General features: G+C 41.6%; 1 protein-coding gene across 1 annotated transcript in view; it reads left to right on the forward strand.

Moving 5' to 3' along the window:
- TWF1 (twinfilin actin binding protein 1) overlaps positions 1-15692 on the forward strand; it is a 39086-nt gene that overhangs the window by 11664 nt on the left and 11730 nt on the right. The window contains exons 3-5 of the mRNA XM_073328016.1: positions 2840-3018; positions 4059-4154; positions 13095-13199. Coding sequence (XP_073184117.1) covers positions 2840-3018; positions 4059-4154; positions 13095-13199 — 380 coding nt within the window. The remainder of the gene's footprint in view (positions 1-2839; positions 3019-4058; positions 4155-13094; positions 13200-15692) is intronic.

Consider the following 15692-nt stretch of genomic DNA (forward strand, 5'->3'; position numbering starts at 1 on the left):
TTTGCCTTTCTCCCCACCCTTAAATAGGATTGACATAAGGCGGGAATCCTTTGTTTCCCAAACTTGACCCTCCTTCCCTTACAGTGGAAAGTTACAAGAAGTCCCAGGTAATGTTTTAGTATCAGGTAACAAGACCACCTGACTCTGTAGATCACAGCGTCCATGAGTCAGTGGCAGCATGGAGTGGGCACAGGAAGGCCAAGCTTTTCACAAATCTAATGTCCTCGCTGATGGACCATCCTCCCTGTCTGGCTTTTCCGTTGTTGTACCTGAAATGTTAGCAGTGGGCGTCACCCAAAGTAGCATAGTTGAAAGGAATATTGACTATATCTGTATAACTTGAGATACAGAAATGATATATGCATACAAATTGGATAATTGCATTCAGTAAATCATAACCTTTCCAATGATACCTTACATGAGCCATCTTGCATAAAGTATGTCTCAGTTATGTCCATATCATAAGCATATTTTCATAAAGAAAATGGAATGACATGTCACATATTCCATTCAAAATGTTTGTTTTAATTCTTTTTGCTTACAGTAGCTGATACATGATGCTATATACTCTTGGAGAGCGGAGCTATCTGCTCCAGACTATCTGCAGTATCTTTTGTAGTTTTTTAAACAATAGCATTACATATATACTATTCAGCCATGTACATGTTCTTCCAGCTCTGGAATTTTATTAACAAATGTTCAACTTTTTAGCAACACACCTGAAAGTTACTATTTAAGGATTCAGTCCAATTCCCAGTGAAGTCAATGGAAAGATTTTAATTGACTATAGTTTGTTTGAACTGGGACTACAATTCCCTTCAGAAGAGCTGCTCTTGTTCTGTCAGTGGAAAAGAAACAGAATAATATGGAAAAATTAATAATCTATCTCAAGGGCTGTTGCTTAATTCATGCCAAAGTCTATATATATGCAAAATTTCATTCCGTTTAGGTTACTACATAAATTCTATACAAATAATGAAAACACATTTTTTTCTATACATTCTCCATAATTACGGATCTGGTTAAAACACAATTCTGCATGTAGTCCAATTAGGTTTGTAGAGAAGGGACGGGGGAGTGAAAGTTCCAATCTTTGCAAGGTAGTCTAGTGGTTATGGTGCTGGACTTGGGAGTCAGGAGACATAGGTTGTCAGTAGCAGAACTGGGATAACCTGCTTTGGACAAGTCACTTCTGTGCTTGTTTCCTCTCTCATCCTTCACCTATCTTATCTATTTAGATTATAAGTATTTGAAGGGCAGCGACTGTCTCTTACAGCAATTAAACACCCATGGCTTGCCTGGGTCAGGTGATTTGGGCTCGTGGGGTTCAGGCTATGGGGCTAAAAATTGCAATGTGGAGGCTTGGGCTGGAGCCCAAGCTCTGGGACTCCATGAGGGGGGAGGAGCCCAGACTCCAGCCCAAGCCCGAATGTCTACACTTTAATTTTTAGCCCTGCAGTCTGTGCCCTGTGAGCCAAGTCAGCTGACCCAGGCCAGCCACAACTATGCGCTGGGTCTTTTATTCTTGTGTAGGCTTACCCTGTTGTCATAAATATAAAGGGAAGGGTAAACCCCTTTAAAATCCCTCCTGGCCAGAGGAAAAACCCTTTCACATGTAAAGGGTTAAGAAGCTAGGATAACCTCGCTGGCACCTGACCAAAATGACCAATGAGGAGACAAGATACTTTCAAAGCTGGCGGGGAGTGGGGGGAGAAACAAAGGTTCTCTCTGTCTGTGTGATGCTTTTGCTGGGAACAGAAAAGGAATGGAGTCTTAGAACTTAGTAAGTAATCTAGCTAGATATGCATTAGATTCTGTTTTGTTTAAATGGCTGATAAAATAAGCTGTGCTGAATGGAATGGATATTGCTGTTTTTGTGTCTTTTTGTAACTTAAGGTTTTGCCTAGGGGAATTCTCTATGTTTTGAATCTGATTACCCTGTAAGGTATTTACCATCCTGATTTTACAGAGGTGATTCTTTTACTTTTTTTTTTTTTAATTAAAATTCTTCTTTTAAGAACCTGATTGCTTTTTCATTGTTCTTAAGATCCAAGGGTTTGGGTCTGTGTTCATCTATGCAAATTGGTGAGGATTTTTATCAAGCCTTCCCCAGGAAAGGGGGTGTAGGGTTTGGGAGGACTTTGGGGGGAAAGACATTTCCAAGCGGGCTCTTTCCTGGTTATATATTTGTTAGATGCTTGGTGGTGGCAGCAATAAAGTCCAAAGGCAAAAGGTAAAATAGTTTGTACCTTGGGGAAGTTTTAACCTAAGATGGTAAAAATAAGCTTAGGGGGTTTTTATGCAGGTCCCCACATCTGTACCCTAGAGTTCAGAGTGGGGAAGGAACCCTGACACCTGTGCATGTATGTACAGGTCTGTTGCAGCTCTGATTTCAGATGGGGCCTCTAGGTACAATCAATAATAATGAATATTGTCCTGGCTTCCCATGAACTTGAGTCTTATAGAAGAAGAGCGCTATCTGCTATTACTTACGTAGTGTTACATACATACATTACTCTCTCTCCAAACCGGATTTATTTTAAGTGAAAATCCCTTCCACATCTACTTGCAAGTCCTTGCTCTGAAGACCTTGCAGGCCAACAATGAAATGAGACCAACCCGTGGATATTTTCTTATGTTCTAGTATTTGAGATGAAATAATTTAGGGCTTGATCCTGCAAACAATTATACATGTGTGTACCTGTTGCTGCATGAAGTGCCATTGTTTTCCATTTTCTTGGGCAGAACTTTGCAGGATTAAGCCATAAGTATCTTTAATTGCAAAAGCTTAATGTGTCAGACCATTGTACTGACCTGCAGTTTTTGTTTTTGTTTATAGAGCAGCTTGTAGTGGGATCCTCTAGGCATCCTGCTGAATCATGGGAAAAGGATTATGATTCCTTTGTTCTTCCCCTTCTTGAAGACAAGCAACCATGTTATGTATTATACAGATTAGATTCTCAGAATGCTCAAGGATATGAATGGATCTTCATTGCATGGTCACCAGATCACTCTCATGTAAGTAATATTAATGTCTTTGTATTGTAATATTAATGTCTTCGTACTGTCTCAGGATTGGGTTGCAGAAGAGAAAAGGACAATAGAAAATTGGGTAACTGAGGAACTCCTGAACGGTAAAGATTACAGTCTACTTAATGCTAATTATGTATTGAAATAAAAGGTTTTATCAAATATTAGATTTATTTAGTTGAAGAGTGTAAGTTTTTGATTTCATTAATTAAATTCATGAAAGGAAACACCATCTTTTTAGTAGCATTCAGCCATAAAATAAACAAGAACTTGAATATTTTCTGTGATACAGATGTCTTCCTCAAAAATCTCCTTTATCCTTTAAACTCCACCCTAATCAAGAAGAAAAATTGGATTGACAGGGCTGATATATAGAGTTATTTCTGTTTGTGAGGCAGGTGACTATGCTTAATAGGCTCCAGTAAATTTTTTTAATTAAGTTTTTCTTAAGTACATCTTAAATACTGAAGTGGATATCCAAGTTATTTTTTATTCCTTCTGTGGTTGCGATAGTTATTCAGATCCATTACTGAACCAAACAGGGGTTTGTAGGCTATTGTGTGTGTCTGTCTCTCTCTTTTTCTTTTTTTTTAAGCCAGTTGCTTCCATCAATATTCAGACCAGCAGCAACAGAATCTAGAACAGGTGTTTTGTTGTTTGTTTGTTTGTTTGTTTGTTTGTTTGTTTTTTAAAGATGTTACTGTGTTGTTTGTAACTTTTGAAAACATCCCCCATACTCTGAAAATTACCTTAACAGTTGCAATATAGAACACTTTGATTGGATTGTTGTAAAACTTCTCTCATTATTGTACCCTTGAAATAGCATGTCAAATTATCACACTCCAAAGCTCATTGTACAGAGTGTTTTCCTATTATTAATTATAGCTTTAAATTGTAACTACTTCTTCTTGTAACTTTTATTTTGCTTTATGAAGTATTTCAGAAGTCCAATAATAATTTTAGCATGCAAATGCACTTGCTTCCACGTACATAAAAAAATCAAAAGCAACTCTTTTGCAACATACCAGGTACGTCAAAAAATGTTGTATGCAGCAACACGGGCAACTCTGAAAAAAGAATTTGGAGGTGGTCACATTAAAGACGAAGTATTTGGAACAACAAAGGTATATTTTTAATGTCAGCATATATGCTGTTTTTTAGGAATAATTCTTCTATGGGTTAAGTTGCATAGTAAAACGTTTTAAATAATAATTGTGGTCAGATGTTCGTCTGCATGCATGTGTTGTTAGCTGCCACAGCAGATCTCAAACGAACTGCCCAATAAAACCACAAGACTTCGTTTAGTAGCAAACACGCCTGGGCAGGTTTATTGTCGACGAAGCACGGTAATAGCACCTGGCAGACTCTACGAGGATACTAAGGCATGTATGCTTGTGACAACGGACGCAGCTCAGTCAGTGACAGGACTTTCCACTGCCCCCTCGGCTGGACAAAGACAGTCCCTTTGAGATACATCTTTATACACAGATACAAACAAGTTATATATCACCCTCTGATGTATCAGGATGCCACCCTCTGACGCAGGGGTGGCCAACCTGAGCCTGAGGAGGAGCCAGAATTTACCAATGTACATTGCCAAAGAGCCACAGTAATACATCAGCAGCCCCCCATCAGCTCCCCCACCCCGCTTCCAGTGCCTCCCACCCACTGGCAGCCCCACCGATCAGCACCTTCCCCTCCCTTCCCACGCCTCCTGATCAGCTGTTTCGTGGCATGCAGGAGGCTTTGGGGTGGGGGGAGCGGGGAGGAGCGAGAGCATGGCAGGGGATGGGGAGGGAAGGGGTGGAGTGGGGGCAGGGCCTGTGGCAGAGCCGGGGTTGAGCAATGAGCACCCCCTGGCACACTGGAAAGTTGGCGCCTGTAGCTCCAGCCCCGGAGTCTGTGCCTATCCAAGGAGCTGCATGTGGCTCCAGAGCCGCAGGTTGGCCAACTCTGGGCGCCACCCATTGCCTTGCACTTATAGGTTCAATCAAAACATCTCTATTCATCATGCTGTCATCTTGACCTTATCCTTAAGATGAGTCAGCGTGTTCCTGTTACCTTTGGGGAATGTACTGGTATCGAGGTGCTCTGGTACCAACCTTCTGGAATGTGCTTGTGTGAGTGTTTTGTGCCTCGCATCTCTTAGGAATATGTGTTTTGCAATATCAGCCCTATGCTTGCCAAATTCTGTGAGCAGGGCCTGCCTCATGCTCACAACCTGACTTTGCTTTATATCAGCAAAGTTTTGACCACTGCTTTAACCTAGGCCTTATACCAGGCCTCTGATACAAGGCCTTATGTTTCAGACCCTCTTCTTAGTACAATAATTTAAATATAAATCTTTTTTCCTGTTATTTAGAAAGAGAACAGCCGTATAAAATGTGCACAGAACAGCATTTCTGTTTTAAGTGTCACTTTATTTTAAATTCCTTTTTCAATCAGTTTATTTTGAGGCTGTATAGTTCTTGTGCTTAATTACTGTAAAGGGTAAACAGTCACCTCTAGGAACAGTTGGAGGATCTTCCCATTTTAAATTCTTACTTGCCCAAGGATTGTGCCCCAGAGTCTCAGCTTTCATTTTGGGAGCAAGAAAGGAAAAGAGAGAGTTGTTTTGGTTTTTTTGAATTCCCATGAAGCACTCTGATACAACAGTGATGAGAATCATATACCTGGATATATAAGTAGGAGCTCCATGGTATGTCTTTGTGAAAGCTCTCGATTCCAGGCCTCTCCATATCAAGATCTCCAGATTTTCCGCTCCTGCATTTATGTGCTAGGGTGGAGAGCAGTGTTCAAGTATCAGTAAATCTTCTACAATTGGGCTCAGTGAATTCTGATCATCTGTCAGGCTGCCATAAAGCCCTAAGCCTTTCCAGGCTTTCCTTTTGCCCTGTGTCGGCAGATGTAGGAGCTTGTCTTGCAGTTGGAGTGCTCTTCCTGCACAGATGATATCTTTAGAGAAAGGAAAATCATTCTGCCTTGTAATTCTACTTCTCTGAAGAGATCATCTTGCAAGATTCTCACTCACAAATCCACTTACCCCTGAAAGTTTGGAGATTACTATTTAGAGGTGTCTCCCTTTGCGCACTTTTAATTTTTCTGAGACATCTTTTATTATTTTTCCCCTGTTGATCCTCTTGAATTGGCTTTTTCTTTCTGGGTGCTTCACCTCCCATGCAGTAAATGGAACTGACTGGGGTGTAAGCATACTTAATACTCCGTAGGAGATGGTGCATGACAGCCAGTTGAGGGGGCCCTCACTTACACCCTACCTTGTTATCCCTTGCCTTTAAGGGTAAAAAAACAAAACTTTGAGAGCTAGGAGAGTTCTGCTGGGCTCTCTACTGAGCTACGTCTAGGACTAAGAATCCTGCAAGATATCTTCAGAGAAGAAACGTTACAAAGTAGATAACTTTCCTTTGTAGAAGGTTTGGCAGATGTTCCAACAGAAACCTTTTTTTATACCTTCTTGTTTGGGGGAATTTGGCTCATTTTCAAAAGGGTTTCTTTGAACCCAGGCAAAAATGTGATCCCTGGAAGGAATTTAGAGCAGAATCCAGGAGCGAATGAATTCATTGGTGGCACAGAAATCTCTCTGCTCTCTTTCAGGTAGAATGGGGTTGGGAGGGGGTAGAAGAGCGAGAGAGATGATCATATTTATTTTATTGTTATATATTAGCATTACATTTCCTTCTCTATTTGCACATGCTTTTATAGCTTACTGTGTTCTGCAATCTCTTCCTTTCATTCTCTTCTCGCTAGATGTATCTATTTTTTTTAACCTATTGTGGTCTTTATCACACCCTTTCCCATCATCCCCATTGATTTTTCTTCCCCATGTTTTTCATTTTTTACCATCCATTTATCCTTCCCTCTTTCATTTCCATCCCTTACAATCTCATCCTCACTTCCCTAGCTTTTTATTCCTAAACCTGTTTATTCAGTAAGGTTCTAATGTGTGTATAAAGTTCTGAGTTGTATTTCATGTCTGATTTACATTTGTGGAAAAATCCCAGCTTCTTCGAGTATTTGCTGGTATGGATTCCACTCTCACTGTGCATACACCTCATATGCATGACATAGGAATCTTTGAACAGCAGTGTGTGTTGGGTTTCACCTAAACTGTGCATGTCTTGCTGCCCTCCCCATCATAATGACATAAAGGGCATATCAGCTGTAATTATCTCTTACTGTCAGTGGCGGAAAGACAAAACCAGGCTGTGTCCATCCACGTGCTGCTCCTTAGTATATTCTCCCCCTTTTCCTGTTTAGATTCCAAGGAAAGGTAGAGCAGGATACTGGATCAAACATGGTTCCCGTCACCAGTCTACCTCCCCTGGCTGAGAGCATAAGAAGAACTATTTGCCTTTGATCTATCCACAGAAATTGAGTGCAGAGCCCTCTTGTAATACAGGGGCAAGTGATACAGGATCAACTTCCTACTTTGTACCTAGTAACACCTAAACAACCCCAGTACTTACATCTGCTACCAATGTGTCTGAACCAAATCCCTCAGTACCAGCGATGACAATCAAAGCCCTAATAGTTCCAGCAGACTTGTTATCAGAAGTCACTAGTTCTCCAGCACCATCCTAAAGGAGGTGCAGAATACCATTGAGGACATGCCCTTTGAGAGCATACACATATTCATCACCCATACAGATGATGATTTTTATTTGCTAAAGGATTCAATAGTCACTTTATGATTACTAATTATACCCCTGCCTCATTGCCGAAGCCCTTCAGATACTATAGCCAGACCAGGTAGAGAACACCCAGTTATTCTTGACAACAGCCTGCTGTTTGAGGCTGGAGCACATGACTTATGAGGAGAGGCTGAGGGAACTGGGATTGTTTAATCTGCAGAAGAGAAGAACAAGGGGAGATTTGATAGCTGCTTTCAACTACCTAAAAGGGGGTTCCAAAGAGATGGATCTAGACTGTTTTCAGTGGTACCAGCTGACAGAACAAGGAGTAATGGTCTCAAGTTGCAGGGGTGGGGTGGGGTTTAGGTTGGGTATTAGGAAAAACTTTTTCACTATCAGGGTGGTGAAGCACTGGAATGGGTTACCTAGGGAGGTGGTGGAATCTCCTTCCTTAGAGGTTTTTAAGGTCAGGCTTGACAAAGCCCTGGCTGGGATGATTTAATTGGGGATTGGCCCTGCTTTGAGCAGGGGGTTGGACTAGATGACCTCCTGAGGTCCCTTCCAACACTGATATTCTATGATTATCCCACTAGAAAGAATCCTGGGTTTTCATGACTGAGACCTTGGTCATATGTAACCACCAGCCTCGTGCATAGTCATCTAGGTAGTAGGTTTGAGGTGCAAGGTCAAGAGTCACAATCCAGCCAGGACAGAGCCTGCCTCCCCAAACCCTGCCGTGGGATGCTGTTTTTCCTTATCCTTAACTACCTACAAATGGGTACAAGAAATCATCTTCTGCAGGTTCTCCATTCAGTTCTAGTCTCTGCCTCAATCCCCCTTCTCCTTCCCTTTTCAGGGACTCTTCTCACAAAAAACAACTGAAAGAAGTGGCTTCCCTTCATTGTCTAGGAGAGGTACCTCTAGAATTCAGGGAAGAGTATTTCTTTATTTGGTGGGTAGGGGGTTCTTCATACTGTCTGTGACTTGAGAAGACTCAACAAATATCTACATAGTTTCAGATTCAGAATGGTAACATTTGCCTTCATCATCTCTCTTTACAAGCTCAAGACCAGTTTGGCTTTTGAACTCCAAGACGCACGCTTCGATATTGAGATCCATCTGACCCACAGGAAGTATCTGTGATTGACATTAGAGTCTAGGTGCTATCGATGCAAGGTCCTGTCTCTTCACAACATTGAGAGAATTCACAAAGTGTCTTGCCTTGGTAGTGGCACATCTGAGGAGACAGAGTGTTCACATCTACCCATATCTAGATGATTAGCTGGTCAAAGGCAGATCCCATTAGGAAGTCTCCCATAGCCCTATATTGTGTCCTTGACATAATTAAAGTATTAGGCCAAATGATAAATTGCAACAAATAATTTCTCAGCCCATTGCAGTTATACAGAGTTTATAGGAGCTCTCGTAGACTTCAGATCATCAAGGGTGTACGTTCCCAAATGAAAGATTTCAGTCTATCAAAACAATAATCCCCAGCATCAGGTCCATCAACCACAGTAAGGATCAGTCTCAAACTCTTAGATCATGTCAACTTGCACTTACATGATGCCGCTATCCAGACTTCACCTATGACTGTTACAGGGCTGACTAAGGTTGGTTTATCACCCCATGAGACATTAGATGGACATGCATATTGTTGTTCCAGCTAACATCCTATCAAATTGGTGGACACATTCTCAGAATATCTGCAAAGTTGTACCCTTCTCCACCCTTCCAGCCACAAAGATACTGATGCTTCTGGAACAGATTTGGATGCCTACCTGGATCAACTTCAGATACACGGAAGGTGAGACTACACATATATGTTAGGCGGCAGTCTCAGCACACCAGCAGGAATCAGGGTCTTCTTTATTGCATTTCCTCCAATTCCTCTCATACCCAGAGTGATAAGACAAATCAGACAAGTCTAATAGCTTTTTAGACATCCAGACAATTCTGGCTGACTGATCCAATTCAGCAACTCAGCCTAAAATACATTTGCAGACTTGACATATCACAGAAATCATAGCCAAATTCTACATTCAGACCTGAAATCATTACAGCTAACAGCCTGGAAGTTGGCTGGCTAAGTGTTACTGAGAGACTATTTGTTGCAGGTACAAGAAATCTTAATAAAATTTATTAAGATAATGTTGAAATAAAAAGAAAACGTACAGAGTTCAAGCATAGAAGTTTCTGGTTATCAGGGAATAAGGTACAGATTATCAAGGGATGCGAAAGTCGGTTTAGGAGTTGGTGGCATAAGGAATACATAATCTGCAATCTCCCCAATTGGGGGTAAAAGTTTAACCAGTCAAAGTACAGACATTGAGATATGGGGGTATACAAAGCAGGAAGCCCTCCATAAGGGGAATCCAATCCTCAGAATGGAAATGATTCTCAATCTTTGCAGAACTACGACCCTTTGGAGAGCCGTATCCCCAAGATTTTGACTATATTCTGTACCTGAAACTCTCTGGACTCTCCATCACTTTCATCAGGAGCCACCTTGCAGCAAATTCAGCATGACAGCCTCTGGTTCAAAAGTTTACTGGACCAACACAAACTGGTCCAATAAAAGATAACACCTCACCCACCTTGAGCCTCTGGTTCAGTCATGCTCTGTATTTTTCCACACTACTATTTCTAGTTTTTTTTTAAAGGGTTAACTTTACACTTTTTCACCGAGGAGAGAAATAAATAGTGTAAAATTAACTTTCTCTCCACTCGGGGAGTGCCCTTGTTCTTGAGATCTCGCATTGTCCTTGTGAGTCTCGTGGAGCCCCCCAACCCATTTGGATCTCTTGGTGAATGCTCTCTTCACCACTTTCCTCTCAAGATGGCCTTTTATATCATCTGAAAGAGCCAGTTAATTAGTGAACTCCAAGTCCTCATGGCCAACCCTCATCATAGCATAATCAATCAAGATAAGGCTGGTGTTGAGACTTCATCCTAAATGTATTCCCAAAGTAGTTTCAGATTTCCACTGAACCCAGTTGATTCCGCCCCGTTTTCTTTTTTTAAACCCCATTCAACTCCAGGGGAGAAGAAACTCGCCACCATAGATGTTTCTAGGGCCCTGCTATGTTACCTAAATAGTACAAAGAAAGCTCTTTAGATAAGCTCCCTATCTTTTTATTGCACTAAATAATATAGGTTAGGGGCAATCCTTATCTTCTCAGAGATTATTTAAATGGATTATGCAGGAGGGATGTATTAGGCTTACCGTTAACCGACCTTAACCCTCTGTGTGCTGGCAGGAGCAGCCCCGGGCCAGCTGGAGCAGCCCCGGCCCCTCTCCCTTTAATCAGTTAACCAGTTAAACAATATAATTTTAAGGTTACATCCCTATTGTGCACTGTATTTCAATCTGTTCCCTCATGGCAGGCGTACCTCATCCCCCAAATATCAAAACTCGGACAACCAGAGCTCAGGCTGCCTCCTTTGCACATTTATGGGAATATTCCCATATCTGACATCTGCAAGGTAGTGTAGTTGTAGCCATGTAGGTTGCAGGATATTAGAGAGACAAGGTGGGTGAGGTAATATCTTTTATTGGACTAACTTCTGTTGGTGAGAGAGCCAAACTTTCAAGCCACATAGAGCTCTTCCTCAAGATGCTGCTTGGGGCAAGATAGAGAAGTACAAGGCATTGGTAAGACCTCATTTGGAATACTATGTACGGTTCTGATCATCCATGTTCAAGAAAGATGCATTTAAACTGCAACAATTGCAGAGAAGAGCTATAAGGATGATCGGGGGCTGTAGGGCCTATTTTATGAGAGAAAACTGGAAGAGTTTGCTTGTGTAGTTTTGCAGAAAGAAGGCTGAGAGAGGATATGATTGCCTTGTATAAACACATTAGGGGGGTAAATACCAGGGAGGGTGAAAAGCCATTTAAGTTAAAGGATAATCTTGGTACAAGAAAAAAGGGATATAAACTGGCCATAAACAAAATCAGGCTGGAAATTAAAAGAAGGTTTCTAACTATCAGAGGAGTGAGGTTCTGGAACAGCCTCCAAATAGGAGTTGTGGGGCAAACAACTTAATTAGTTTTAAGAGCGAGTTGGACAAATTTATGAGTGCAGTTTGTATGATGGGATTGGTTGTGATAGTGGGGGCATGACTCAACAGCCCTGAGGCTTTGTTCCTAAATCTCATGCTTTATGGTTTCTGCCGGCCACCAGCAAGGTCAGGGATGGATTTTTCCCCTAATGTGTATTCTTGAAGGGTTTTTTGGTTTTTTTAAATCTCCTTTCTCTGAAGCATCAGGGATGGCCACAACTGGAGATGGGACACTGGGCGGGATGAGCCAAGGCTCTTGGGTGGCACTGAGCAGTCTCTCTCTCAGGTGGCTTGCTGGCACATTCTTCCTCACATATCCAGGGTCTAGCTGATAACCATACGTGGAGTGAGGAAGGAATTTTCACCCAGGTCAGATTGAGAGTGACCTTGGAGGGTTTTTTAGCATTTCCCTGCACCATGTGGGAGCAGGTCACTTGTCAGGATTATCTGTGTATATCTCACATAATCATTTCCTTGCCATTACAAGGGCCTCGAGCACTGATGCATCTGAGTCCCTCTTATTCTCTTCCTGTGGCACATAAAAGTCTAGTCTCCTCTGGGCTGTATTGCTTTGGTCTAATTTCAGTTGTTGGATTTAGTATGTGGGTGCTGTGTGGTGATGGTGGCATATGATGTATGGGAAGTCAGACCCCAGTGGTTCTCAACCTATTTACCATCGTGGGCCACATCCAATACTGTCTGTATGGCCCTGAGAATGTCACATGGGCCTCAGCTGTGTGCTCATTGGGCTGCAGGTTGAGAACCACTGGACTGCATGATCTAATAGTCCCTTCTGGCCTTAAATTCTGACTCTGTGACTATGCCTTTGACCTGGACTTGAGATCAGATGCCAAATGTGAGACGGCAGTGTTACAATCATAGTTAGTGACAGCTAGGACCTCTTGATTCCATTTTCCACATGGGGTACTGTTAGCTGTTCACCTAGAGAGGGATCCAAGTGGACAAATACTTGAAGAAAGATTTGTTACTTCCCAGCAATAGCTGTGGTTCTTCAAGATGTTCTGTCCATGTGGATCCCACAACTCACTCCATATCTGCTTCTTCAGTCTTCTCTGGATTAGTGAGGAACTGAGGGATGGCTCTGGCCGCTCTGCCCTTTATGCCCTTGTGTGGGGAGGTCATGAGGATATGCAGGGCCCAAAAAGACTCAAAGATTTTGATCTCACGCTCATGAGGTGAATGCACGCATACTAAACATATTAAAGAACCACAGATACTGTAAAGTAAATTAACTGTTCTTTCCCTTACTTAATACTCAGAAGGAAGAATCTTCAAAGAAAACTTTAACTGAAGAATCATTGATGCCAAATACTGATTCTGTGTTTTCAGGATGATGTTTCATTGAATGGATACAGAAAATACTTGATATCACAGTCCTCCCCTGCCCCTCTGACTGCAGCAGAAGAGGAACTTCGGCAAATTAAGATTAATGAGGTACAACATTGTCTGGGAAGACAGGCAGGGGGATGAGTAGAAATTTCTGAAGTGTTGTAGGAGGAAGCTTGCAGGAGGAGAGAAGCAAACCAGTCGAAAGTTTTCAGAAAGTCTGCAGGGTGGGACAGGGGCACACAAACTCAGGTTGGGCATTTGACCAGTCCAAAATATAATTGGCCAATTGACTGGTTAAATAATGTCTCAAATGACCCAATATTTTCAACTACTAACTTATTAGCAGAGTAACAAAAAAGAATAAAACTTGGTGATCTCCAGTAGGCCTAGCCTTAGATAGATACTTGTGCCTAATTACAAAAAAAAAAGACCTAATTGAGTTATGTTAGCTCAGAAAAACATGAAACCCAATGAAAAGAAATGATAAATGAAAGTATAATCATATCACCTTTTTTAGTAATGTTAGGTTAGCGTTTAAATGTGAACATGATTCAAGACTGAATAACACAAGACTGAATTACAAAACAAAGGAATAAATAAATAAAACACATAGCATAAGTGCATTTAAAATGACTTTTTTCCTTTTATATTTGCTAAGTAGGCAGCAGTCCAACTCTTTAAGCAGTTTAGTGGTTGTCCATCTTTTTTCTTTTTGTGTTGGGGGAGGAGGTTTAATGACAGGTAAGCCTCCATTCCCTTTCCCGCTCCCTTCTGCATTGATTTCTGTGTGTTTGTCTAGTCAGTTTAGATTATAAGCTCTTCAAGGCAGGGAACTGTGTCTTTTAACTTGTTTAATGTGGTTTGTAAACCAACGTGTGCAATGATGGCCTGACAAATAAAGCTATACATACGTACTTGTTCTAGAACAGGCATCGGCAACCTTTCAGAAGTGGTGTGCCGAGTCTTCATTTATTCAGTCTAATTTAAGGTTTCGCTTGCCAGTAATACATTTTAATGTTTTTAGAAGGTCTCTTTCTATAAGTCTATAATATATAACTAAGCTATTGTTGTATGTAAAGTAAATAAGGTTTTTAAAATGTTTAAGAAGCTTCATTTAAAATTAAATTAAAATGAAGATCTTATCAGTTTAGTGTGATCCTTGCCCTTACTGAGTTTTCCAATGTCTAGAATGTATTTGGATTCTTTAAGCTGCACACAGGCTTCTGAGTGATCAGTTGTTAACCGGCTCCGAGAGGGACAAAGGACAGATTTCATGTGTGAAAATACCTGTTCACACAGGTATGTGGATCTAAATGCTAAAAGCATTGCAAACGCAATTTTCTTCAAACAGTTAAATTTCACTGGCAGGGACGTCCAGCAGGTCAGAATAAAAGCCCTATGATCTCACTCGGTAGCTTCAACGGCACTCCGCAGATCTCCAAACTTTGATACCCACAATTCTGAGTTTTTTAACTGAATGAGCTGCATTTCGAAATCTTCAACGTCCATCCACTGAAATACAGACAAATCCAATTCGCTTTCGTTGAACTTTCCAGGTTTAATTAGAAAAGAAAGAATGGGCCAAATCGCTGGAAATCTTGAAATCTGTCAGAAAATTCTGATTTCAGTTCTTGCATGTACATTCTAATCTCAACGTCAAACGCAGTGTGCTGTTCCACGTGACATGAAAGCGATGTAAGCAGAAAATCAGGACTTAAAAATATCCCAGTACAGTGGCACTGGAACAATTTTTAAGGTGAGGGTGCTGAGCTGTGCCCCCCTTGCCCCGTCTGCACCCCTCACTGCCCCAGGGCGGGGGCCAGTGGGCCACAGGTGGGGGTAGCTGCAGAGCCCCAGGCTGAGGGCCAGGACCCCAGGCCAGCAGCAAAGGCCCCCAGACCAGTGGCCAGGACCCAGGTCCCGGCTGCGGCCAGAACCCCGGGCCGGCAGCCGGAACCTGGGCAGTGTGAGTGCCACTGAAAATCAGCTTGCATGCCACCTTCGGCATGCGTGCCATAGGTTGCCTACCCCTGTTCTAGAAGATTCCTACCAATCATGATGCTCTGCTTTCAGTTAGTTCTCCTTTTTCCCCCAATAGGTGAAATTAGCAGGTAGTGAGTAATCATGTGAGTGGTCAAGACTTCTAAGTAGGCTTGCTCTAACAAGAGGCTGCTGCCTACATCAGAACATTCTTGCTGGAATATTTGACAGTTTGGCTGCAGTCAACTGACATTACTTGACTGGTCAATTGACTGGCTTGCCAAGCCGAAGCAGAAAGAATGTCATATTTTCAGTTACTAACTGGGATTAAAATGTATACTGTAACACAAGTATGTGCAGTGTGATTTAGCATTGCTCCAAATACCTTATCTTTTCATTTCCTGTTTTGTATGATTTTAGATTTTTAAACTTCAATGTTGCATTAACTTCAGTTTTTGATTTTAATATTAACATTGCGTTCATTTAGATCCAAGTCTAGCCTTTTTAATGTTGTACTTCAGTGATGATGATGAACATAAATCAGCCACAGGAAAATGCTTGTGTGGCTTTGGAAGATATAGCCTATATATAAATAGGCTGCCAAGGTAAATTCTGATC

The sequence above is a fragment of the Lepidochelys kempii genome, chromosome 1 (assembly GCF_965140265.1).
Source record: "Lepidochelys kempii isolate rLepKem1 chromosome 1, rLepKem1.hap2, whole genome shotgun sequence".
NCBI classification, from domain to species: Eukaryota; Metazoa; Chordata; order Testudines; family Cheloniidae; genus Lepidochelys; species Lepidochelys kempii.